The 27,836-nt window shown below is 40.9% G+C and overlaps 1 protein-coding gene across 2 annotated transcripts in view; it reads right to left on the bottom strand.

Annotated features, from left to right (window-relative positions):
* ACADVL (acyl-CoA dehydrogenase very long chain) overlaps window positions 1-27,836 on the bottom strand; it is a 49,502-nt gene that overhangs the window by 7,023 nt on the left and 14,643 nt on the right. For both annotated transcript variants that reach the window (XM_056554320.1, XM_056554321.1), the window contains exons 2-6: window positions 7,688-7,730; window positions 7,529-7,606; window positions 3,396-3,468; window positions 2,004-2,068; window positions 114-248 (exon numbers count right to left, since the gene is read on the bottom strand). In XM_056554320.1, coding sequence (XP_056410295.1) covers window positions 114-248; window positions 2,004-2,068; window positions 3,396-3,468; window positions 7,529-7,606; window positions 7,688-7,730 — 394 coding nt within the window. The remainder of the gene's footprint in view (window positions 1-113; window positions 249-2,003; window positions 2,069-3,395; window positions 3,469-7,528; window positions 7,607-7,687; window positions 7,731-27,836) is intronic.

Below are 27,836 nucleotides of genomic sequence, written 5' to 3'. Positions count from 1 at the left end.
GCAGTAAAGATAGAAGCAGCGGTCCGGTCCGGTGACCACAGGACTACAATGTACAGACAGGTCTGAATCCCCCACCCTCCTTACTCCCCCTACTTCTGCCCAAATATCATTACCTGGGTGTTATTCAATCCTAACCCACCCAGCTCAGCTGGGACCTGGAGACCAAACGCGCCGAGCTCCTTCAGCCCAGACATGGACTTGTCATCCACCCTCTGGATGTCGTCATTCTGGGCAGGATCATTAACCTCCTAAAAAAAAGGTGAAACACAGGAAGGCGTCTTATGTTCGGCCATGTGTACAATAATAGCCCCCCAGCCCCAGTGCACATCACTACACCACCAATCACACTGAGATCTAGGTCTTCTACTACCTTCTGCCATCCCTTTCTCATGTCCCCTCCCCCCCTTCTCACGTCCCCTCCCTCCCTTCTCCTCACGTCCCCTCCCTCCCTTCTCCTCACGTCCCCTCCCTCCCTTCTCCTCACGTCCCCTCCCTCCCTTCTCCTCACGTCCCCTCCCTCCCTTCTCCTCACGTCCCCTCCCTCCCTTCTCCTCACGTCCCCTCCCTCCCTTCTCCTCACGTCCCCTCCCTCCCTTCTCCTCACGTCCCCTCCCTCCCTTCTCCTCAAGTCCCCTCCCTCCCTTCTCCTCAAATCCTATGTCCTCTCCCCCCCCCCTTCTCCTCATGTCCTCTCCCCCTTCTCCTCACATCCTATGTCCTCTCCCCCCCTTCTCCTCACATCCTATGTCCTCTCCCCCCCTTCTCCTCACATCCTATGTCCTCTCTCCCCCTTCTCCTCACATCCTATGTCCTCTCCTCCCTTCTCCTCACGTCCCATGTCCTCTCCTCCCCCTTCTCCTCACGTCCCATGTCCTCTGCTCCCTTCTTCTCACGTCCCATGTCCCCTCCTCCCGCTTCTCCTCACGTCCCATGTCCTCTCCTCCCTTCTCCTCACGTCCTATGTCCCCTCCTCCCTTCTCCTCATGTCCTATGTCCTCTCCTCCCTTCTCCTCATGTCCTATGTCCTCTCATCCCCCTCCTCATGTCCTATGTCCTCTCCTCCCCCTTCTCCTCATGTCCTATGTCCTCTCCTCCCCCTTCTCCTCACGTCCTATGTCCTCTCCTCCCCCTTCTCCTCACGTCCTATGTCCTCTCCTCCCTTCTCCTCACGTCCTATGTCCTCTCCTCCCTTCTCCTCATATCCCCTCCCCCTTCTCCTCACGTCCTATGTCCTCTCCTCCCTTCTCCTCACGTCCTATGTCCTCTCCTCCCTTCTCCTCACGTCCTATGTCCTCTCCTCCCTTCTCCTCACGTCCTATGTCCTCTCCTCCCTTCTCCTCATATCCCCTCCCCCTTCTCCTCACGTCCTATGTCCTCTCCTCCCTTCTCCTCACGTCCTATGTCCTCTCCTCCCTTCTCCTCACGTCCTATGTCCTCTCCTCCCTTCTCCTCACGTCCTATGTCCTCTCCTCCCCCTTCTCCTCATGTCCTATGTCCTCTCCTCCCTTCTCCTCATGTCCTATGTCCCCTCCCCCTTCTCCTCACGTCCTATGTCCTCTCCTCCCTTCTCCTCATTTCCTATGTCCCCTCCCCCTTCTCATCACGTCCTATGTCCTCTCCTCCCTTCTCCTCACGTCCTATGTCCTCTCCTCCCCCTTCTCCTCATGTCCTATGTCCTCTCCTCCCTTCTCCTCATGTCCTATGTCCCCTCCCCCTTCTCCTCATGTCCTATGTCCTCTCCTCCCTTCTCCTCACGTCCTATGTCCTCTCCTCCCTTCTCCTCACGTCCTATGTCCTCTCCTCCCCCTTCTCCTCATGTCCTATGTCCTCTCCTCCCTTCTCCTCATGTCCTATGTCCCCTCCCCCTTCTCATCACGTCCTATGTCCTCTCCTCCCTTCTCCTCATATCCCCTCCCCCTTCTCCTCATGTCCTATGTCCCCTCCCCCTTCTCCTCTCCGATTCCCTTCATCAGTCCATCATATCGAGATCATGTTTTGCTCACCTTGAAGAAACGTGACACAGGTCCGACTAGCTCGCTAAGGAATTGAGACTGCTCCTCACTCAACACTGTAGGTAAAAGATAGAAAGTGACCCCGCAGGACACGAGCATAGACAGAGGACACACAAGATGGAGGACACACAAGCACAGACAGAGGACACACAAGATGGAGGACACAGGTACAGACAGAGGACACACAAGATGGAGGACACACGAGCACAGACAGAGGACACACAAGATGGAGGACAAGCACAGAGAGTATACACAAGATGGAGGACAAGCACAGAGAGTATACACAAGATGGAGGACACACGAGCACAGACAGAGGACACAGGTACAGACAGAGGACCCACAAGATGGAGGACACACAAGCACAGACAGAGGACACACAAGATGGAGGACACACGAGCACAGACAGAGGACACACAAGATGGAGGACAAGCACAGAGAGTATACACAAGATGGAGGACACACGAGCACAGACAGATGACACAGGTACAGACAGAGGACCCACAAGATGGAGGACACACAAGCAAAGACAGAGGACACACAAGATGGAGGACACACGAGCACAGACAGAGGACACACAAGATGGAGGACACAAGCACAGAGAGTACACACAAGATGGAGGACACACGAGCACAGACAGAGGACACACAAGATGGAGGACAAGCACAGAGAGTATACACAAGATGGAGGACACACGAGCACAGACAGAGGACACACAAGATGGAGGACACAAGCACAGACAGAGGACACACAAGATGGAGGACACAAGCACAGAGAGTACACACAAGATGGAGGACACACGAGCACAGACAGAGGACACACAAGATGGAGGACACACAAGATGGAGGACACACGAGCACAGACAGAGGACACACAAGATGGAGGACACAAGCACAGACAGAGGACACACAAGATGGAGGACACAAGCACAGAGAGTACACACAAGATGGAGGACACACGAGCACAGACAGAGGACACACAAGATGGAGGACACACGAGCACAGACAGAGGACACACAAGATGGAGGACACAAGCACAGAGAGTACACACAAGATGGAGGACACACGAGCACAGACAGAGGACACACAAGATGGAGGACAAGCACAGAGAGTATACACAAGATGGAGGACACACGAGCACAGACAGAGGACACACAAGATTGAGGACACACGAGCACAGACAGAGGACACACAAGATGGAGGACACAGGTACAGACAGAGGACACACAAGATGGAGGACACACAAGATGGAGGACACACAAGATGGAGGACACACAAGATGGAGGACACAGGCACAGACAGAGGACACACAAGATGTAGGACTCTGCTCCGGCCCATGTGGGTAGATGAAGAGTCGGTGGGAGTCACCCTCTTCTTGGTATCTCACCTGATGGATATGGGAAGACTTGTTGAGTATGGATCAGCCCACTGAACATCCCCACCGCAAACGATAGAGATTCCTAGAGGTGAGAAGGACCAGAGCAGCGGTCGGTGAGCAGTGAGGACTAAGCTGCTGTACACAACACACGTGAGGGAGGACCATACGGGACAACATTCTGCAACCATACTCCATAATGGGGGAAGTCTCCTCTGTAGATATTATATATATGGATATCCATCACAGGAGGTCACATGATCATGTATTATATATATATATATATATATATATATATGGATATCCATCACAGGAGGTCACATGATCATGTAATATATATATGGATATCCATCACAGGAGGTCACATGATCATGTATTTATATATATATGGATATCCATCACAGGAGGTCACATGATCATGTATTAATATATATATATGGATATCCATCACAGGAGGTCACATGATCATGTAATATATATATGGATATCCATCACAGGAGGTCACATGATCATGTATTTATATATATGGATATTCATCACAGGAGGTCACATGATCATGTAATATATATATGGATATCCATCACAGGAGGTCACATGATCATGTATTATATATATATGGATATCCATCACAGGAGGTCACATGATCATGTATTATATATATATGTATATGGATATCCATCACAGGAGGTCACATGATCATGTATTATATATATGGATATTCATCACAGGAGGTCACATTATCATGTATTATATATATGGATATTCATCACAGGAGGTCACATGATCATGTAATATATATATATGGATATCCATCACAGGAGGTCACATGATCATGTAATATATATATATATATATATATATATATATATATATATATATATGGATATCCATCACAGGAGGTCACATGATCATGTATTATATATATATATATATATATATATATATATATATATGGATATCCATCACAGGAGGTCACATGATCATGCATTATATATATATATATATGGATATCCATCACAGGAGGTCACATGATCATGTATTATATATATATGGATATCCATCACAGGAGGCCACATGATCATGTATTATATATATATATATATATATGGATATCCATCACAGGAGGTCACATGATCATGTAATATATATATATGGATATCCATCACAGGAGGTCACATGATCATGTATTATATATATATAAATATATATATATATATATGGATATCCATCACAGGAGGTCACATGATCATGCATTATATATATATATATATATATATATATATATATATATGTATGGATATCCATCACAGGAGGTCACATGATCATGTATTATATATATATATATGGATATCCATCACAGGAGGTCACATGATCATGTAATATATATATATATATGGATATCCATCACAGGAGGTCACATGATCATGTATTATATATATATGTATATCCATCACAGGAGGTCACATGATCATGTATTATATATATATATATGGATATCCATCACAGGAGGTCACATGATCATGTATTATATATATATATATATATATATATATGGATATCCATCACAGGAGGTCACATGATCATGTAATATATATATATATGGATATCCATCACAGGAGGTCACATGATCATGTATTATATATATGGATATCCATCACAGGAGGTCACATGATCATGCATTATATATATGGATATCCATCACAGGAGGTCACATGATCATGCATTATATATATATATATATATATATATATATATATGGATATCCATCACAGGAGGTCACATGATCATGTATTATATATATGGATATCCATCACAGGAGGTCACATGATCATGTATTATATATATATATGGATATCCATCACAGGAGGTCACATGATCATGCATTATATATATATGGATATCCATCACAGGAGGTCACATGATCATGTAATATATATATGGATATCCATCACAGGAGGTCACATGATCATGTAATATATATATGGATATCCATCACAGGAGGTCACATGATCATGTATTATATATATATGGATATCCATCACAGGAGGTCACATGATCATGTATTATATATATATATATTATATAGATATCCATCACAGGAGGTCACATGATCATCTATTATATATATATATGGATATCCATCACAGGAGGTCACATGATCATGTATTATATATATATGGATATCCATCACAGGAGGTCACATGATCATGTATTATATATATGGATATCCATCACAGGAGGTCACATGATCATGTATTATATATATATGGATATCCATCACAGGAGGTCACATGATCATGCATTATATATATATATATAATATATATATATATATATATGGATATCCATCACAGGAGGTCACATGATCATGTATTATATATATATGGATATCCATCACAGAAGGTCACATGATCATGTATTATATATATATATATGGATATCCATTACAGGAGGTCACATGATCATGTAATATATATATGGATATCCATCACAGGAGGTCACATGATCATGTATTATATATATGGATATCCATCACAGGAGGTCACATGATCATCTATTATATATATGGATATCCATCACAGGAGGTCACATGATCATGTATTATATATATATGGATATCCATCACAGGAGGTCACATGATCATGTATTATATATATATATATATATGGATATCCATCACAGGAGGTCACATGATCATGTAATATATATATATATGGATATCCATTACAGGAGGTCACATGATCATGCATTATATATATATATATGGATATCCATTACAGGAGGTCACATGATCATGTATTATATATATATATATGGATATCCATCACAGGAGGTCACATGATCATGTATTATATATATATATATGGATATCCATCACAGGAGGTCACATGATCATGTAATATATATATATATATGGATATCCATCACAGGAGGTCACATGATCATGTATTATATATATATGGATATCCATCACAGGAGGTCACATGATCATGTATTATATATATATGGATATTCATCACAGGAGGTCACATGATCATGTAATATATATATGGATATCCATCACAGGAGGTCACATGATCATGTATTATATATATGGATATTCATCACAGGAGGTCACATGATCATGTAATATATATATATATGGATATCCATCACAGGAGGTCACATGATCATGCATTATATATATATATATATGGATATCCATCACAGGAGGTCACATGATCATGTATTATATATATATATGTATATCCATCACAGGAGGTCACATGATCATGTATTATATATATATATGGATATCCATCACAGGAGGTCACATGATCATGTATTATATATATATATATGTATATCCATCACAGGAGGTCACAAGATCATGTATTATATATATATATGGATATCCATCACAGGAGGTCACATGATCATGTATTATATGGATATCCATCACAGGAGGTCACATGATCATGTATTATATATATATATGGATATCCATCACAGGAGGTCACATGATCATGTATTATATATATATATATATATAGATATCCATCACAGGAGGTCACATGATCATGTATTATATATATATATATATATATGGATATCCATCACAGGAGGTCACATGATCATGTAATATATACATATGGATATCCATCACAGGAGGTCACATGATCATGTATTATATATATATATACATATATATGGATATCCATCACAGGAGGTCACATGATCATGTAATATATATATGGATATCCATCACAGGAGGTCACATGATCATGTATTATATATATATATATATATATATATGGATATCCATCACAGGAGGTCACATGATCATGCATTATATATATATATATGGATATCCATCACAGGAGGCCACATGATCATGTAATATATATATGGATATCCATCACAGGAGGTCACATGATCATGTATTATATATATATATGGATATCCATCACAGGAGGTCACATGATCATGTAATATATATATGGATATCCATCACAGGAGGTCACATGATCATGTAATATATATATGGATATCCATCTCAGGAGGTCACATGATCATGTATTATATATAAGCTCCATGGACTCCTTATACAGAGGCTCACAGTATAAGAAGTGTCTAAAAGACGACGACGTGTGGGACAAACCTACCGGCGCGCTCTTCTGGGTCACATGGGCGTGTTCCGAAGCCGCCGCAGACGCAGAGACGCCATCTTTTTCCACCACAGTCTAAAGAAGAATTTCAGAAACAGAGTAAGAAAAAGGAGAAGAAACATAAAGGGGCAACGAGGGGCACGAGATGGAGATTACCTCTGCGGTGTGAGCATACCCCCGGAAACATCCCGCCTGAGACCTGTATAATACACACATATCAGTCAGTGACAGGAGGAGCTACTCTATATATTATATACACATATCAGTCAGTGACAGGAGGAGCTACTCTATATATTATATACACACACCCCCGGAAACATCCCGCCTGAGACCTGTATAATACACACATATCAGTCAGTGACAGGAGGAGCTACTCTATATATTATATACACATATCAGTCAGTGACAGGAGGAGCTACTCTATATATTATATACACATACCCCCGGAAACATCCCGCCTGAGACCTGTATAATACACATATATATCAGTCAGTGACAGGAGGAGCTACTCTATATATTATATACACATATCAGTCAGTGACAGGAGGAGCTACTCTATATATATTATACACATATCAGTCAGTGACAGGAGGAGCTACTCTATATATTATATACACATATCAGTCAGTGACAGGAGGAGCTACTCTATATATTATATACACACACCCCCGGAAACATCCCGCCTGAGACCTGTATAATACACACATATCAGTCAGTGACAGGAGGAGCTACTCTATATATTATATACACATATCAGTCAGTGACAGGAGGAGCTACTCTATATATTATATACACACACCCCCGGAAACATCCCGCCTGAGACCTGTATAATACACACATATCAGTCAGTGACAGGAGGAGCTACTCTATATATTATATACACATATCAGTCAGTGACAGGAGGAGCTACTCTATATATTATATACACATACCCCCGGAAACATCCCGCCTGAGACCTGTATAATACACATATATATCAGTCAGTGACAGGAGGAGCTACTCTATATATTATATACACATATCAGTCAGTGACAGGAGGAGCTACTCTATATATATTATACACATATCAGTCAGTGACAGGAGGAGCTACTCTATATATTATATACACATATCAGTCAGTGACAGGAGGAGCTACTCTATATATTATATACACACACCCCCGGAAACATCCCGCCTGAGACCTGTATAATACACACATATCAGTCAGTGACAGGAGGAGCTACTCTATATATTATATACACATATCAGTCAGTGACAGGAGGAGCTACTCTATATATTATATACACATACCCCCGGAAACATCCCGCCTGAGACCTGTATAATACACACATATCAGTCAGTGACAGGAGGAGCTACTCTATATATTATATACACATATCAGTCAGTGACAGGAGGAGCTACTCTATATATTATATACACATACCCCCGGAAACATCCCGCCTGAGACCTGTATAATACACACATATCAGTCAGTGACAGGAGGAGCTACTCTATATATTATATACACATATCAGTCAGTGACAGGAGGAGCTACTCTATATATTATATACACATACCCCCGGAAACATCCCGCCTGAGACCTGTATAATACACACATATCAGTCAGTGACAGGAGGAGCTACTCTATATATTATATACACATATCAGTCAGTGACAGGAGGAGCTACTCTATATATTATATACACATACCCCCGGAAACATCCCGCCTGAGACCTGTATAATACACATATATATCAGTCAGTGACAGGAGGAGCTACTCTATATATTATATACACATATCAGTCAGTGACAGGAGGAGCTACTCTATATATATTATACACATATCAGTCAGTGACAGGAGGAGCTACTCTATATATTATATACACACACCCCCGGAAACATCCCGCCTGAGACCTGTATAATACACACATATATCAGTCAGCGACAGGAGGAGCTACTCTATATATTATATACACATATCAGTCAGTGACAGGAGGAGCTACTCTATATATTATATACACATATCAGTCAGTGACAGGAGGAGCTACTCTATATATTATATACACATACCCCCGGAAACATCCCGCCTGAGACCTGTATAATACACATATATATCAGTCAGTGACAGGAGGAGCTACTCTATATATTATATACACATATCAGTCAGCGACAGGAGGAGCTACTCTATATATTATATACACATACCCCCGGAAACATCCCGCCTGAGACCTGTATAATACACATATATATCAGTCAGTGACAGGAGGAGCTACTCTATATATTATATACACATATCAGTCAGTGACAGGAGGAGCTACTCTATATATTATATACACATATCAGTCAGTGACAGGAGGAGCTACTCTATATATTATATACACACACCCCCGGAAACATCCCGCCTGAGACCTGTATAATACACACATATCAGTCAGTGACAGGAGGAGCTACTCTATATATTATATACACATATCAGTCAGTGACAGGAGGAGCTACTCTATATATTATATACACATATCAGTCAGCGACAGGAGGAGCTACTCTATATATTATATACACATACCCCCGGAAACATCCCGCCTGAGACCTGTATAATACACATATATATCAGTCAGCGACAGGAGGAGCTACTCTATATATTATATACACATATCCCCGGAAACATCCCGCCTGAGACCTATATAATACACATATATATCAGTCAGTGACAGGAGGAGCTACTCTATATATTATATACACATATCAGTCAGCGACAGGAGGAGCTACTCTATATATTATATACACATTATATACACATACCCCCGGACACATCCCGCCTGAGACCTGTATAATACACATATATATCAGTCAGCGACAGGAGGAGCTACTCTATATATTATATACACATATCAGTCAGCGACAGGAGGAGCTACTCTATATATTATATACACACACCCCCGGAAACATCCCGCCTGAGACCTATATAATACACACATATCAGTCAGCGACAGGAGGAGCTACTCTATATATTATATACACATATCAGTCAGTGACAGGAGGAGCTACTCTATATATTATATACACATATCAGTCAGTGACAGGAGGAGCTACTCTATATATTATATACACATATCAGTCAGTGACAGGAGGAGCTACTCTATATATTATATACACATACCCCCGGAAACATCCCGCCTGAGACCTGTATAATACACATATATATCAGTCAGCGACAGGAGGAGCTACTCTATATTTTATATACACATATCAGTCAGTGACAGGAGGAGCTACTCTATATATTATATACACATACCCCCGGAAACATCCCGCCTGAGACCTGTATAATACACATATATATCAGTGAGTGACAGGAGGAGCTACTCTATATATTATATACACCTTATTATATACACATACCCCCGGAAACATCCCGCCTGAGACCTGTATAATACACATATATATCAGTCAGCGACAGGAGGAGCTACTCTATATATTATATACACATACCCCCGGAAACATCCCGCCTGAGACCTGTATAATACACATATCAGTCAGCGACAGGAGGAGCTACTCTATATATTATATACACATATCAGTCAGTGACAGGAGGAGCTATTCTATATATTATATACACCTTATTATATACACATATCAGTCAGTGACAGGAGGAGCTACTCTATATATTATATACACCTTATTATATACACATACCCCCGGACACATCCCGCCACAGACCAATATACTACTATATACACCGCAGGAGAAATGCTAGCACAGGCTTCCAGTATACACTGCTATATACTACTATATACACCGCAGGAGAAATGCTAGCACAGGCTTCCAGTATCCGTATAAACTGCTATATACTACTATATACACCGCAGGAGAAATGCTAGCACAGGCTTCCAGTATACACTGCTATATACTTTTATATACACCGCAGGAGAAATGCTAGCACAGGCTTCCAGTATCCGTATACACTGCTATATACTACTATATACACTGCAGGAGAAATGCTAGCACAGGCTTCAGTATACACTGCTATATACTACTATATACACCGCAGGAGAAATGCTAGCACAGGCCTCCAGTATCCGTATACACTGCTATATACTACTATATACACCGCAGGAGAAATGCTAGCACAGGCCTCCAGTATCCGTATACACCGCTATATACTACTATATACACCGCAGGAGAAATGCTAGCACAGGCTTCCAGTATCTGTATACACTGCTATATACTACTATATACACCGCAGGAGAAATGCTAGCACAGGCCTCCAGTATCCGTATACACTGCTATATACTACTATATACACCGCATGAGAAATGCCAGCACAGGCTTCCAGTATCCGTATACACTGCTATATACTACTATATACACCGCAGGAGAAATGCTAGCACAGGCCTCCAGTATCCGTATACACTGCTATATACTACTATATACACCGCAGGAGAAATGCTAGCACAGGCTTCCAGTATACACTGCTATATACTACTATATACACCGCAGGAGAAATACCAGCACAGGCTTCCAGTATCCGTATACACTGCTATATACTACTATATACACCGCAGGAGAAATGCTAGCACAGGCCTCCAGTATCTGTATACACTGCTTTATAACACTATATACACCGCAGGAGAAATGATATCACAGGCCTCCAGTATCCGTATACACTGCTATATACTACTATATACACCGCAGGAGAAATGCTAGCACAGGCTTCCAGTATCTATATACTACTATATACTACTATATACACCGCAGGAGAAATGCTAGCACAGACTTCCAGTATCTGTATACACTGCTATATACTACTATATACACTGCAGGAGAAATGTTAGCACAGGCTTCCAGTATCCGTATACACTGCTATATACTACTATATACACCGCAGGAGAAATGCTAGCACAGGCTTCCAGTATACACTGCTATATACTACTATATACACCGCAGGAGAAATGCTAGCACAGGCTTCCAGTATACACTGCTATATACTACTATATACACCGCAGGAGAAATGCTACCACAGGCTTCCAGTATACACTGCTATATACACCGCAGGAGAAATGCTAGCACAGGCTTCCAGTATACACTGCTATATACTACTATATACACCGCAGGAGAAATGCTAGCACAGGCTTCCAGTATCCGTATTTACTGCTATATACTACTATATACACCACAGGAGAAATGCTAGCACAGGCTTCCAGTATTCGTATACACTGCTATATACTACTATATACACCGCAGGAGAAATGCCAGCGCAGGCTTCTAGTATCCGTATACACTGCTATATATTACTATATACACCGCAGGAGAAATGCTAGCACAGGCTTCCAGTATACACTGCTATATACTACTATATACACCGCAGGAGAAATGCTAGCACAGGCTTCCAGTATCTGTATACACTGCTTTATACTACTATATACACCACAGGAGAAATGCTAGCACAGGCTTCCAGTATCCGTATACACTGCTATATACTGCTATATACACCGCAGGAGAAATGCTAGCACAGGCTTCCAGTATCCATATACACTGCTATATACTACTATATACACCGCAGGAGAAATGCTAGCACAGGCTTCCAGTATCCATATACACTGCTATATACTACTATATACACCGCAGGAGAAATGCTAGCACAGGCTTCCAGTATACACTGCTATATACTACTATATACACCACAGGAGAAATGCTAGCACAGGCTTCCAGTATCCGTATACACTGCTATATACTACTATATACACCGCAGGAGAAATGCTAGCACAGGCTTCCAGTATCCGTATACACTGCTATATACTACTATATACACCGCAGGAGAAATGCTAGACAAGGCTTCCAGTATACACTGCTATATACTACTATATACACTGCAGGAGAAATGCTAGCACAGGCTTCCAGTATCTGTATACACTACTATATACACCGCAGGAGAAATGCTAGCACAGGCTTCCAGTATCCGTATACACTGCTTTATACTACTATATACACCGCAGGAGAAATGCTAGCACAGGCTTCCAGTATCCGTATACACTGCTATATACTACTATATACACTGCAGGAGAAATGCTAGCACAGACTTCCAGTATCTGTATACACTGCTATATACTACTATATACACTGCAGGAGAAATGCTAGCACAGGCTTCCAGTATCCGTATACACTGCTATATACTACTATATACACCGCAGGAGAAATGCTAGCACAGGCTTCCAGTATACACTGCTATATACTACTATATACACACCGCAGGAGAAATGCTAGCACAGGCTTCCAGTATCCGTATACACTGCTATATACTACTATATACACCGCAGGAGAAATGCCAGCGCAGGCTTCTAGTATCCGTATACACTTCTATATACTACTATATACACCGCAGGAGAAATGCTAGCACAGGCTTCCAGGATCTGTATACACTGCTATATACTACTATATACACCGCAGGAGAAATGCTAGCACAGGCTTCCAGTATCCGTATACACTGCTATATATTACTATATACACCGCAGGAGAAATGCTAGCACAGGCTTCCAGTATACACTGCTATATACTACTATATACACCGCAGGAGAAATGCTAGCACAGGCTTCCAGTATCTGTATACACTGCTTTATAACACTATATACACTGCAGGAGAAATGCTAGCACAGGCTTCCAGTATCTGTATACACTGCTATATACTACTATATACACCGCAGGAGAAATGCTAGCACAGGCTTCCAGTATCCATATACACTGCTATATACTACTATATACACCGCAGGAGAAATGCTAGCACAGGCTTCCAGTATACACTGCTATATACTACTATATACACCACAGGAGAAATGCTAGCACAGGCTTCCAGTATCCGTATACACTGCTATATACTACTATATACACCGCAGGAGAAATGCTAGCACAGGCTTCCAGTATCCGTATACACTGCTATATACTACTATATACACCGCAGGAGAAATGCTAGCACAGGCTTACAGTATACACTGCTATATACTACTATATACACCGCAGGAGAAATGCTAGACAAGGCTTCCAGTATACACTGCTATATACTACTATATACACTGCAGGAGAAATGCTAGCACAGGCTTCCAGTATCTGTATACACTACTATATACACCGCAGGAGAAATGCTAGCACAGGCTTCCAGTATCCGTATACACTGCTATATACTACTATATACACCGCAGGAGAAATGCTAGCACAGGCTTCCAGTATCCGTATACACTGCTATATACTACTATATTCACCGCAGGAGAAATGCTAGACAAGGCTTCCAGTATACACTGCTATATACTACTATATACACTGCAGGAGAAATGCTAGCACAGGCTTCCAGTATCTGTATACACTACTATATACACCGCAGGAGAAATGCTAGCACAGGCTTCCAGTATCCGTATACACTGCTATATACTACTATATACACCGCAGGAGAAATGCTAGCACAGGCTTCCAGTATCCGTATACACTGCTATATACTACTATATACACTGCAGGAGAAATGCTAGCACAGACTTCCAGTATCTGTATACACTGCTATATACTACTATATACACTGCAGGAGAAATGCTAGCACAGGCTTCCAGTATCCGTATACACTGCTATATACTACTATATACACCGCAGGAGAAATGCTAGCACAGGCTTCCAGTATACACTGCTATATACTACTATATACACACCGCAGGAGAAATGCTAGCACAGGCTTCCAGTATCCGTATACACTGCTATATACTACTATATACACCGCAGGAGAAATGCCAGCGCAGGCTTCTAGTATCCGTATACACTTCTATATACTACTATATACACCGCAGGAGAAATGCTAGCACAGGCTTCCAGGATCTGTATACACTGCTATATACTACTATATACACCGCAGGAGAAATGCTAGCACAGGCTTCCAGTATCCGTATACACTGCTATATATTACTATATACACCGCAGGAGAAATGCTAGCACAGGCTTCCAGTATACACTGCTATATACTACTATATACACCGCAGGAGAAATGCTAGCACAGGCTTCCAGTATCTGTATACACTGCTTTATAACACTATATACACTGCAGGAGAAATGCTAGCACAGGCTTCCAGTATCTGTATACACTGCTATATACTACTATATACACCGCAGGAGAAATGCTAGCACAGGCTTCCAGTATCCATATACACTGCTATATACTACTATATACACCGCAGGAGAAATGCTAGCACAGGCTTCCAGTATACACTGCTATATACTACTATATACACCACAGGAGAAATGCTAGCACAGGCTTCCAGTATCCGTATACACTGCTATATACTACTATATACACCGCAGGAGAAATGCTAGCACAGGCTTCCAGTATCCGTATACACTGCTATATACTACTATATACACCGCAGGAGAAATGCTAGCACAGGCTTACAGTATACACTGCTATATACTACTATATACACCGCAGGAGAAATGCTAGACAAGGCTTCCAGTATACACTGCTATATACTACTATATACACTGCAGGAGAAATGCTAGCACAGGCTTCCAGTATCTGTATACACTACTATATACACCGCAGGAGAAATGCTAGCACAGGCTTCCAGTATCCGTATACACTGCTATATACTACTATATACACCGCAGGAGAAATGCTAGCACAGGCTTCCAGTATCCGTATACACTGCTATATACTACTATATACACTGCAGGAGAAATGCTAGCACAGGCTTCCAGTATCCGTATACACTGCTATATACTACTATATACACCGCAGGAGAAATGCTAGCACAGGCTTCCAGTATACACTGCTATATACTACTATATACACCGCAGGAGAAATGCTAGCACAGGCTTCCAGTATCTGTATACACTGCTATATACTACTATATACACCGCAGGAGAAATGCTAGCACAGGCTTCCAGTATCCGTATACACTGCTATATACTACTATATACACCGCAGGAGAAATGCTAGCACAGGCTTCTAGTATCCGTATACACTGCTATATACTACTATATACACTGCAGGAGAAATGCTAGCACAGGCTTCCAGTATCTGTATACACTGCTATATACTACTATATACACCGCAGGAGAAATGCTAGCACAGGCTTCCAGTATACACTGCTATATACTACTATATACACACCGCAGGAGAAATGCTAGCACAGGCTTCCAGTATCCGTATACACTGCTATATACTACTATATACACCGCAGGAGAAATGCCAGCGCAGGCTTCTAGTATCCGTATACACTGCTATATACTACTATATACACCGCAGGAGAAATGCTAGCACAGGCTTCCAGTATCTGTATACACTGCTATATACTACTATATACACCGCAGGAGAAATGCTAGCACAGGCTTCCAGTATACACTGCTATATACTACTATATACACCGCAGGAGAAATGCTAGCACAGGCCTCCAGTATCTGTATACACTGCTTTATACTACTATATACACCGCAGGAGAAATGCTAGCACAGGCTTCCAGTATCTGTATACACTGCTTTATAACACTATATACACTGCAGGAGAAATGCTAGCACAGGCTTCCAGTATCCATATACACTGCTATATACTACTATATACACCGCAGGAGAAATGCTAGCACAGGCTTCCAGTATACACTGCTATATACTACTATATACACCACAGGAGAAATGCTAGCACAGGCTTCCAGTATCCGTATACACTGTTATATACTACTATATACACCGCAGGAGAAATGCTAGCACAGGCTTCCAGTATCCGTATACACTGCTATATACTACTATATACACCGCAGGAGAAATGCTAGCACAGGCTTCCAGTATACACTGCTATATACTACTATATACACCGCAGGAGAAATGCTAGACAAGGCTTCCAGTATACACTGCTATATACTACTATATACACCGCTGGAGAAATGCTAGCACAGGCTTCCAGTATCTGTATACACTACTATATACACCGCAGGAGAAATGCTAGCACAGGCTTCCAGTATCCGTATACACTGCTATATACTACTATATACACCGCAGGAGAAATGCTAGCACAGGCTTCCAGTATCCGTATACACTGCTATATACTACTATATACACCGCAGGAGAAATGCTGCACAGGCTTCCAGTATACACTGCTATATACTACTATATACACCGCAGGAGAAATGCTAGCACAGGCTACCAGTATCCGTATACACTGCTATATACTACTATACACCGCAGGAGAAATGCTAGCACAGGTTTTCAGTATATACTGCTATATACTACTATATACACCGCAGGAGAAATGCTAGCACAGGCTTCCAGTATCCGTATACACTGCTATATACTACTATATACACCGCAGGAGAAATGCTAGCACAGGCTTCCAATATCTGTATACACTGCTATATACTACTATATACACCGCAGGAGAAATGCTAGCACAGGCTTCCAATATCTGTATACACTGCTATATACTACTATATACACCGCAGGAGAAATGCTAGCACAGGCTTCCAGTATCCGTATACACTGCTATATACCACTATATACACAGCAGGAGAAATGCTAGCACAGGCTTCCAATATCTGTATACACTGCTATATACTACTATATACACCGCAGGAGAAATGCTAGCACAGGCTTCCAGTATACACTGCTATATACTACTATATACACCGCAGGAGAAATGCTAGCACAGGCTTCCAATATCTGTATACACTGCTATATACTACTATATACACTGCAGGAGAAATGCTAGCACAGGCTTCCAATATTTGTATACACTGCTATATACTACTATATACACTGCAGGAGAAATGCTAGCACAGGCTTCCAATATCTGTATACACTGCTATATACTACTATATACACCGCAGGAGAAATGCTAGCACAGGCTTCCAGTATACACTGCTATATACTACTATATACACCGCAGGAGAAATGCTAGCGCAGGCTTCCAGTATACACTGCTATATACTATTATATACACCGCAGGAGAAATGCTAGCACAGGCTTCCATTATCCGTATACACTGCTATATACTACTATATACACCGCAGGATAAATGCCAGCGCAGGCTTCTATTATCTGTATACACTGCTATATACTACTATATACACCGCAGGAGAAATGCTAGCACAGGTTTTCAGTATATACTGCTATATACTACTATATACACCGCAGGAGAAATGCTAGCACAGGCTTCCATTATCCGTATACACTGCTATATACTACTATATACACCGCAGGATAAATGCCAGCGCAGGCTTCTAGTATCCGTATACACTGCTATATACTACTATATACACAGCAGGAGAAATGCTAGCACAGGCTTCCAATATCTGTATACACTGCTATATACTACTATATACACCGCAGGAGAAATGCTAGCACAGGCTTCCAGTATACACTGCTATATACTACTATATACACCGCAGGAGAAATGCTAGCACAGGCCTCCAGTATACACTGCTATATACTACTATATACACCGCAGGAGAAATGCTGCACAGGCTTCCAGTATACACTGCTATATACTACTATATACACCGCAGGAGAAATGCTAGCACAGGCTTCCAGTATCCGTATACACTGCTATATACTACTATATACACCGCAGGAGAAATGCTAGCACAGGCTTCCAGTATCCGTATACACTGCTATATACTACTATATACACCGCAGGAGAAATGCTAGCACAGGCTTCCAGTATCCGTATACACTGCTATATACTACTATATACACCGCAGGAGAAATGCTAGCACAGGCTTCCAGTATCCGTATACACTGCTATATACACCGCAGGAGAAATGCTAGCACAGGCTTCCAGTATACACTGCTATATACTACTATATACACCGCAGGAGAAATGCTAGCACAGGCTTCCAGTATCTGTATACACTGCTATATACTACTATATACACCGCAGGAGAAATGCTAGCACAGGCTTCCAGTATCCGTATACACTGCTATATACACTACTATATACACCGCAGGAGAAATGCTATCACAGGCTTCCAGTATCCGTATACACTGCTATATACTACTATATACACCGCAGGAGAAATGCTAGCACAGGCTTCCAGTATCCGTATACACTGCTATATACTACTATATACACCGCAGGAGAAATGCTAGCACAGGCTTCCAGTATCCGTATACACTGCTATATACTACTATATATACCGCAGGAGAAATGCTAGCACAGGCTTTCAGTATCCGTATACACTGCTATATACTACTATATACACCGCAGTAGAAATGCTAGCACAGGCTTCCAGTATCCGTATACACTGCTATATACTACTATATACACCGCAGGAGAAATGCTATCACAGGCTTCCAGGATCCGTAGTTTCAGGGGCTGCAGAATGGGCAAAACAATAATGTGACCAGGACCCTCAGTTTCCGCAGAAGATTTTGTTCAGTGATGAGGAAACTTTTATGTGAACAGTGAAGTTACCAAACAAAACCAGCGCTATTGGTCTGACACTAACCACATTGGATAGATCCTCCAAGACTGTGGGACACAAACATTGATGGTCTGGTGTGTAAGAAAAAAATCGATTCACTGGATTATCGCAATTTTTTATTTGGAGATACAGTATTGATTCAAAATATTTTTGATCCTGTTAGGGATGTGGAATCTCCCGACACCCGGAACATTCAATTCCGGGCGCTGGGCAGGTGAATTTTTCCGACTCGTGCAGGGCCGGACCTGACCAGCGTGGTGGTGCATGGATTTGGAAATCTCTCCTCACAGCGGCGCTCTGGGTGTATGGAGCGGGCTCCCGACTCGTGCACACTCCATACTCTGCAGCTCCCAGCTGGTTTCAGGAACTGGGGGTCGCCACTAATAGCCAGCATGTGGCGATCACCGCGGCTGGCTATTAACCCTTTAGATCGGCAGTGTCTAAAGGGATCTGTGAATACTCCCTGGTGGGCTAGTGGGGTGGATATAAGTCATGAAAGAATAAAGTTACGTTAAAACCAAGTACATCATTGTTTTTCTTGTGAAATTCCCAATAAGTTTGATGTGTCACATTACCCTCTACCTATTGAAAAAACATAAGTTGGATTCAAAATGGCCGACTTAAAAATGGCCGCCATGGTCACCACCAATCTTGAAAAGTTTCCCCCCTCACATATACTAATGTGCCACAAACAGGAAGTTATCACCAACCATTCCCATTTCTGTAAATTGAACATGGTAGTGTGACGTCTAAGGGTCTACATCACACAGTATATGAGTGGATAACCTGCAAGTCCAAAAACATAGTCTACGCAATTCTCTGCCCATGCGGCTTCTTTTACATTGGGAAGACGCATCGCCAGCTGTTTATCCGGATCAGGGAACATTTTTATTCCATTAGACATTCTTAGACAGACAGATGAGACATTCTTATAATATGTCAACAAAAGTTACATTTTATTTCCATCATTTACACTTTCAAAATAACAGAAAACAAAAAAATGGTGTCTGCAAAAGTTTGGGCACCCTGCAGAGTTAATATCTTGTACTGCCCCCTCTGCAAAGCCGAGACCTGCCAGTGTCATGGATTGTTCTCAATCATCATCTGGGAAGACCCGGTGATGTCAATCTCATAAATGCCCAGACTAATCTGACCTTGCCCCAACAATCAGCACCATGGGTTCTTCTAAGCAAAGCTGGAGAAGGCTATAAGAAGGCTATAAGAAGATAGCAAAACGTTTTCAGATGTCAATATCCTCTGTTCGGAATGTAATTATGTCAGGAACATCAGGGACAGTGGAATTTAAAGCAAGATCTGGAAGACCAAGAAAAATATCAGACAAGACAGCTCGCAGGATTGTGAGAAAAACAATTCAAAACCCACATTTGACTGCACAATCCCTCCAGAAAGATCTGCAGACACTGGAGTTGTGGTACACTATTCCACTATAAAGAGATACTTGTACAAATATGGTCTTCATGGAAGAGTCATCAGAAGAAAACCTCTTCTACGTCCTCACCACAAAAATCAGCGTTTGAACTTTGCAAATGAATATATAGACAAGCCTGATGCATTTTGGAAACAAGTTCTATGGACCGATGAAGTTAAAATTTAACTTTTTGGCCGGAATGAGCAAAGGTACGTTTGGAGAAGAAGGGGAAGAGAATTTAATGAAAAGAACCTCTGTCCAACTGTTAAGCATGGGGGTGGATCAATCATGCTTTGGGGTTGTATTGCAGCCAGTAGCACAGGGAACATCTCACGAGTAGAAGGAAAAATGGATTCAATAAAATTTCAGCAAATTTTGGATGCTATCTGTGAAAAAGCTGAAGTTAAAGAGAGGATGGCTTCTACAAATGGATAATGATCCTAAACACACCTCGAAATCCACAGGGGATTACATCAAGAGGCGTAAACTGAAGGTTTTGCCATGGCCTTCACAATTTCCTGACCTCAACATAATTAAAAATCTATGGATAGACCTTAAAAGAGCAGTGCAGGACAGACAGCCCAGAAATCTCAAAGAACTGGAAGACTTTTGTAAGGAAGAATGGGCAAAGATGCCTCAAACAAGAATTGAAAGACTCTTGGCTGCTACAAAAAGCGTTTACAAGCTGTGATACTTGTCAAAGGGGGCAGTACAAGATATTAACTCTGCAGGGGGCCCAAACTTTGGCAGACCCCTCCGCCCCCGATCTGCTGTTAGTGGTTGCGTCTAGACCACCAATAGCAGGGATAGGAGGGGTCACTCTTGCCACCTCACTCCTATCCCTTCAGGGGGATCGTAATTGTCTTAGACAACCGTGATCCCCCTTCTATTCTGGGTCACCATAGACCCGTAATGACCTGGAATCGGCGCAAATCGATGGATGCGCCATTCGTCCTTAAGTACCAAGACGCAAGGGCGTATCCATACGCCCTTCGTCCCCTACAGGTTAAACCACACAGTCAATGGAAAAAATTTGAAAAAGATACCAACGGCCAGAATTGCTGATTTTTGGTCGCTTCATATCCCTTAAAAAAAAAAAAAAAATAATAATAATAATAATAATAATAAAAAGTGATCAAAAAGTCCCATCAATACAAAATGGTACTTATTGCTTCATTTTGGAGTAATTTTGGCGTGAAATTTCCCCGTGTATGTGTTATCTTTCTTATATGACTTCCTGTGATGTCGTGCATATATAAATTAAAGGGGTTCTCCCCCATAAGGTGATTTTAGTAGGTACCTGGCAGACAGTAATGGACATGGCTTAGGAAGGATCTGCGCTTGTCTTGGGGATAAATGGCTATGTTGTGAGATTACCATTACACTGTGGCTAGCTTTTTGTGAACTGGTATTTCCTGTTTGAGTTTTCTTCTTTTGACTACAAATCCCACAATTCCATTTCCTCTCTCCCACACATCAGCCACCCCCCACCCATTGAAGCATAAATGAGCTGCATCCATTCAAATCAGTGTGGTTTTCAATCAGGGTGCCTCCAGCTGTTGCATTAGTTGCAGATTGCTCGCACCACTCATTGAAGCAGACAGGCTCCCTGTGATCAGCTGACTAGTGAGTCTGCATTGCAAGCTGGGAAAAATCTGAGACAACAGTCATTTTGTATATTGAAATATTGGGGTGAAAATCACATAAGAATTGTGAGAAAACCGTCACACACAGGTACAGACACTATATTGTGGACGACACTAACTTTACAGCCCCTGTAGCATAGTCATATAAAAACAAATGCCTGGAATACCCCTTTAATTATGCAAATTAGCACAACCAGTATTTTTTCCCAGAAAGGTGGCGACCCTATTTAGTGTGAATTCCCCAAATCTCATGTTGTATCCTCCTCCTGTATATTGTGTGAGATGTAACCTGTGTTTTCTATATCTGTTGTATCCTCCTCCTGTATATAGTGTGAGATGTAACCTGTGTTTTCTATATCTGTTGTATCCTCCTCCTGTATATAGTGTGAGATGTAACCTGTGTTTTCTATATCTGTTGTATCCTCCTCCTGTATATTGTGTGAGATGTAACCTGTGTTTTCTATATCTGTTGTATCCTCCTCCTGTATATAGTGTGAGATGTAACCTGTGTTTTCTATATCTGTTGTATCCTCCTGTATATAGTGTGAGATGTAACCTGTGTTTTCTATATCTGTTGTATCCTCCTCCTGTATATTGTGTGAGATGTAACCAGTGTTTTCTATATCTGTTGTATCCTCCTCCTGTATATTGTGTGAGATGTAACCTGTGTTTTCTATATCTGTTGTATCCTCCTCCTGTATATAGTGTGAGATGTAACCTGTGTTTTCTATATCTGTTGTATCCTCCTCCTGTATATAGTGTGAGATGTAACCTGTGTTTTCTATATCTGTTGTATCCTCCTGTATATAGTGTGAGATGTAACCTGTGTTTTCTATATCTGTTGTATCCTCCTCCTGTATATTGTATGAGATGTAACCTGTGTTTTCTATATCTGTTGTATCCTCCTCCTGTATATTGTGTGAGATGTAACCTGTGTTTTCTATATCTGTTGTATCCTCCTCCTGTATATTGTGTGAGATGTAACCTGTATTTTCTATATCTGTTGTATCCTCCTGTATATAGTGTGAGATGTAACCAGTGTTTTCTATATCTGTTGTATCCTCCTCCTGTATATTGTGTGAGATGTAACCTGTGTTTTCTATATCTGTTGTATCCTCCTCCTGTATATAGTGTGAGATGTAACCTGTGTTTTCTATATCTGTTGTATCCTCCTCCTGTATATAGTGTGAGATGTAACCTGTGTTTTCTATATCTGTTGTATCCTTCTCCTGTATATTGTGTGAGATGTAACCTGTGTTTTCTATATCTGTTGTATCCTCCTGTATATTGTGTGAGATGTAACCTGTGTTTTCTATATCTGTTGTATCCTCCTCCTGTATATAGTGTGAGATGTAACCTGTGTTTTCTATATCTGTTGTATCCTCCTGTATATAGTGTGAGATGTAACCTGTGTTTTCTATATCTGTTGTATCCTCCTCCTGTATATTGTGTGAGATGTAACCTGTGTTTTCTATATCTGTTGTATCCTCCTCCTGTATATAGTGTGAGATGTAACCTGTGTTTTCTATATCTGTTGTATCCTTCTCCTGTATATTGTGTGAGATGTAACCTGTGTTTTCTATATCTGTTGTATCCTCCTGTATATTGTGTGAGATGTAACCTGTGTTTTCTATATCTGTTGTATCCTCCTCCTGTATATAGTGTGAGATGTAACCTGTGTTTTCTATATCTGTTGTATCCTCCTCCTGTATATAGTGTGAGATGTAACCTGTGTTTTCTATATCTGTTGTATCCTCCTCCTGTATATAGTGTGAGATGTAACCTGTGTTTTCTATATCTGTTGTATCCTCCTCCTGTATATTGTGTGAGATGTAACCTGTGTTTTCTATATCTGTTGTATCCTCCTGTATATTGTGTGAGATGTAACCTGTGTTTTCTATATCTGTTGTATCCTCCTCCTGTATATTGTGTGAGATGTAACCTGTGTTTTCTATATCTGTTGTATCCTCCCCCTGTATATAGTGTGAGATGTAACCTGTGTTTTCTATATCTGTTGTATCCTCCTCCTGTATATAGTGTGAGATGTAACCTGTGTTTTCTATATCTGTTGTATCCTCCTGTATATAGTGTGAGATGTAACCTGTGTTTTCTATATCTGTTGTATCCTCCTCCTGTATATAGTGTGAGATGTAACCTGTGTTTTCTATATCTGTTGTATCCTCCTCCTGTATATAGTGTGAGATGTAACCTGTGTTTTCTATATCTGTTGTATCCTCCTGTATATTGTGTGAGATGTAACCTGTGTTTTCTATATCTGTTGTATCCTCCTCCTGTATATTGTGTGAGATGTAACCTGTGTTTTCTATATCTGTTGTATCCTCCCCCTGTATATAGTGTGAGATGTAACCTGTGTTTTCTATATCTGTTGTATCCTCCTGTATATAGTGTGAGATGTAACCTGTGTTTTCTATATCTGTTGTATCCTCCCCCTGTATATAGTGTGAGATGTAACCTGTGTTTTCTATATCTGTTGTATCCTCCCCCTGTATATAGTGTGAGATGTAACCTGTGTTTTCTATATCTGTTGTATCCTCCTCCTGTATATAGTGTGAGATGTAACCTGTGTTTTCTATATCTGTTGTATCCTCCTGTATATAGTGTGAGATGTAACCAGTGTTTTCTATATCTGTTGTATCCTCCTCCTGTATATAGTGTGAGATGTAACCAGTGTTTTCTATATCTGTTGTATCCTCCTCCTGTATATAGTGTGAGATGTAACCTGTGTTTTCTATATCTGTTGTATCCTCCTGTATATAGTGTGAGATGTAACCTGTGTTTTCTATATCTGTTGTATCCTCCTCCTGTATATAGTGTGAGATGTAACCTGTGTTTTCTATATCTGTTGTATCCTCCTCCTGTATATTGTGTGAGATGTAACCTGTGTTTTCTATATCTGTTGTATCCTCCTCCTGTATATAGTGTGAGATGTAACCTGTGTTTTCTATATCTGTTGTATCCTCCTCCTGTATATTGTGTGAGATGTAACCTGTGTTTTCTATATCTGTTGTATCCTCCTCCTGTATATTGTGTGAGATGTAACCAGTGTTTTCTATATCTGTTGTATCCTCCTCCTGTATATAGTGTGAGATGTAACCTGTGTTTTCTATATCTGTTGTATCCTCCTCCTGTATATAGTGTGAGATGTAACCTGTGTTTTCTATATCTGTTGTATCCTCCTCCTGTATATAGTGTGAGATGTAACCTGTGTTTTCTATATCTGTTGTATCCTCCTCCTGTATATTGTGTGAGATGTAACCAGTGTTTTCTATATCTGTTGTATCCTCCTCCTGTATATAGTGGGAGATGTAACCAGTGTTTTCTATATCTGTTGTATCCTCCTCCTGTATATAGTGTGAGATGTAACCAGTGTTTTCTATATCTGTTGTATCCTCCTGTATATTGTGTGAGATGTAACCTGTGTTTTCTATATCTGTTGTATCCTCCTCCTGTATATTGTGTGAGATGTAACCTGTGTTTTCTATATCTGTTGTATCCTCCTCCTGTATATAGTGTGAGATGTAACCTGTGTTTTCTATATCTGTTGTATCCTCCTGTATATTGTGTGAGATGTAACCTGTGTTTTCTATATCTGTTGTATCCTCCTCCTGTATATTGTGTGAGATGTAACCTGTGTTTTCTATATCTGTTGTATCCTCCTCCTGTATATTGTGTGAGATGTAACCTGTGTTTTCTATATCTGTTGTATCCTCCTGTATATAGTGTGAGATGTAACCTGTGTTTTCTATATCTGTTGTATCCTCCTGTATATAGTGTGAGATGTAACCTGTGTTTTCTATATCTGTTGTATCCTCCTCCTGTATATTGTGTGAGATGTAACCTGTGTTTTCTATATCTGTTGTATCCTCCTCCTGTATATTGTGTGAGATGTAACCTGTGTTTTCTATATCTGTTGTATCCTCCTCCTGTATATAGTGTGAGATGTAACCTGTGTTTTCTATATCTGTTGTATCCTCCTCCTGTATATTGTGTGAGATGTAACCTGTGTTTTCTATATCTGTTGTATCCTCCTCCTGTATATTGTGTGAGATGTAACCTGTGTTTTCTATATCTGTTGTATCCTCCTGTATATAGTGTGAGATGTAACCAGTGTTTTCTATATCTGTTGTATCCTCCTCCTGTATATTGTGTGAGATGTAACCTGTGTTTTCTATATCTGTTGTATCCTCCTCCTGTATATTGTATGAGATGTAACCAGTGTTTTCTATATCTGTTGTATCCTCCTGTATATTGTGTGAGATGTAACCTGTGTATTCTATATCTGTTGTATCCTCCTCCTGTATATAGTGTGAGATGTAACCTGTGTTTTCTATATCTGTTGTATCCTCCTGTATATTGTGTGAGATGTAACCTGTGTTTTCTATATCTGTTGTATCCTCCTCCTGTATATAGTGTGAGATGTAACCAGTGTTTTCTATATCTGTTGTATCCTCCTCCTGTATATAGTGTGAGATGTAACCTGTGTTTTCTATATCTGTTGTATCCTCCTGTATATAGTGTGAGATGTAACCAGTGTTTTCTATATCTGTTGTATCCTCCTCCTGTATATAGTGTGAGATGTAACCTGTGTTTTCTATATCTGTTGTATCCTCCTCCTGTATATAGTGTGAGATGTAACCAGTGTTTTCTATATCTGTTGTATCCTCCTCCTGTATATTGTGTGAGATGTAACCTGTGTTTTCTATATCTGTTGTATCCTCCTCCTGTATATAGTGTGAGATGTAACCAGTGTTTTCTATATCTGTTGTATCCTCCTGTATATTGTGTGAGATGTAACC

This window comes from Hyla sarda, unplaced genomic scaffold (genome assembly GCF_029499605.1).
Source record: "Hyla sarda isolate aHylSar1 unplaced genomic scaffold, aHylSar1.hap1 scaffold_669, whole genome shotgun sequence".
NCBI classification, from domain to species: Eukaryota; Metazoa; Chordata; class Amphibia; order Anura; family Hylidae; genus Hyla; species Hyla sarda.
This window is presented reverse-complemented; position numbering and strand designations above follow the sequence as displayed.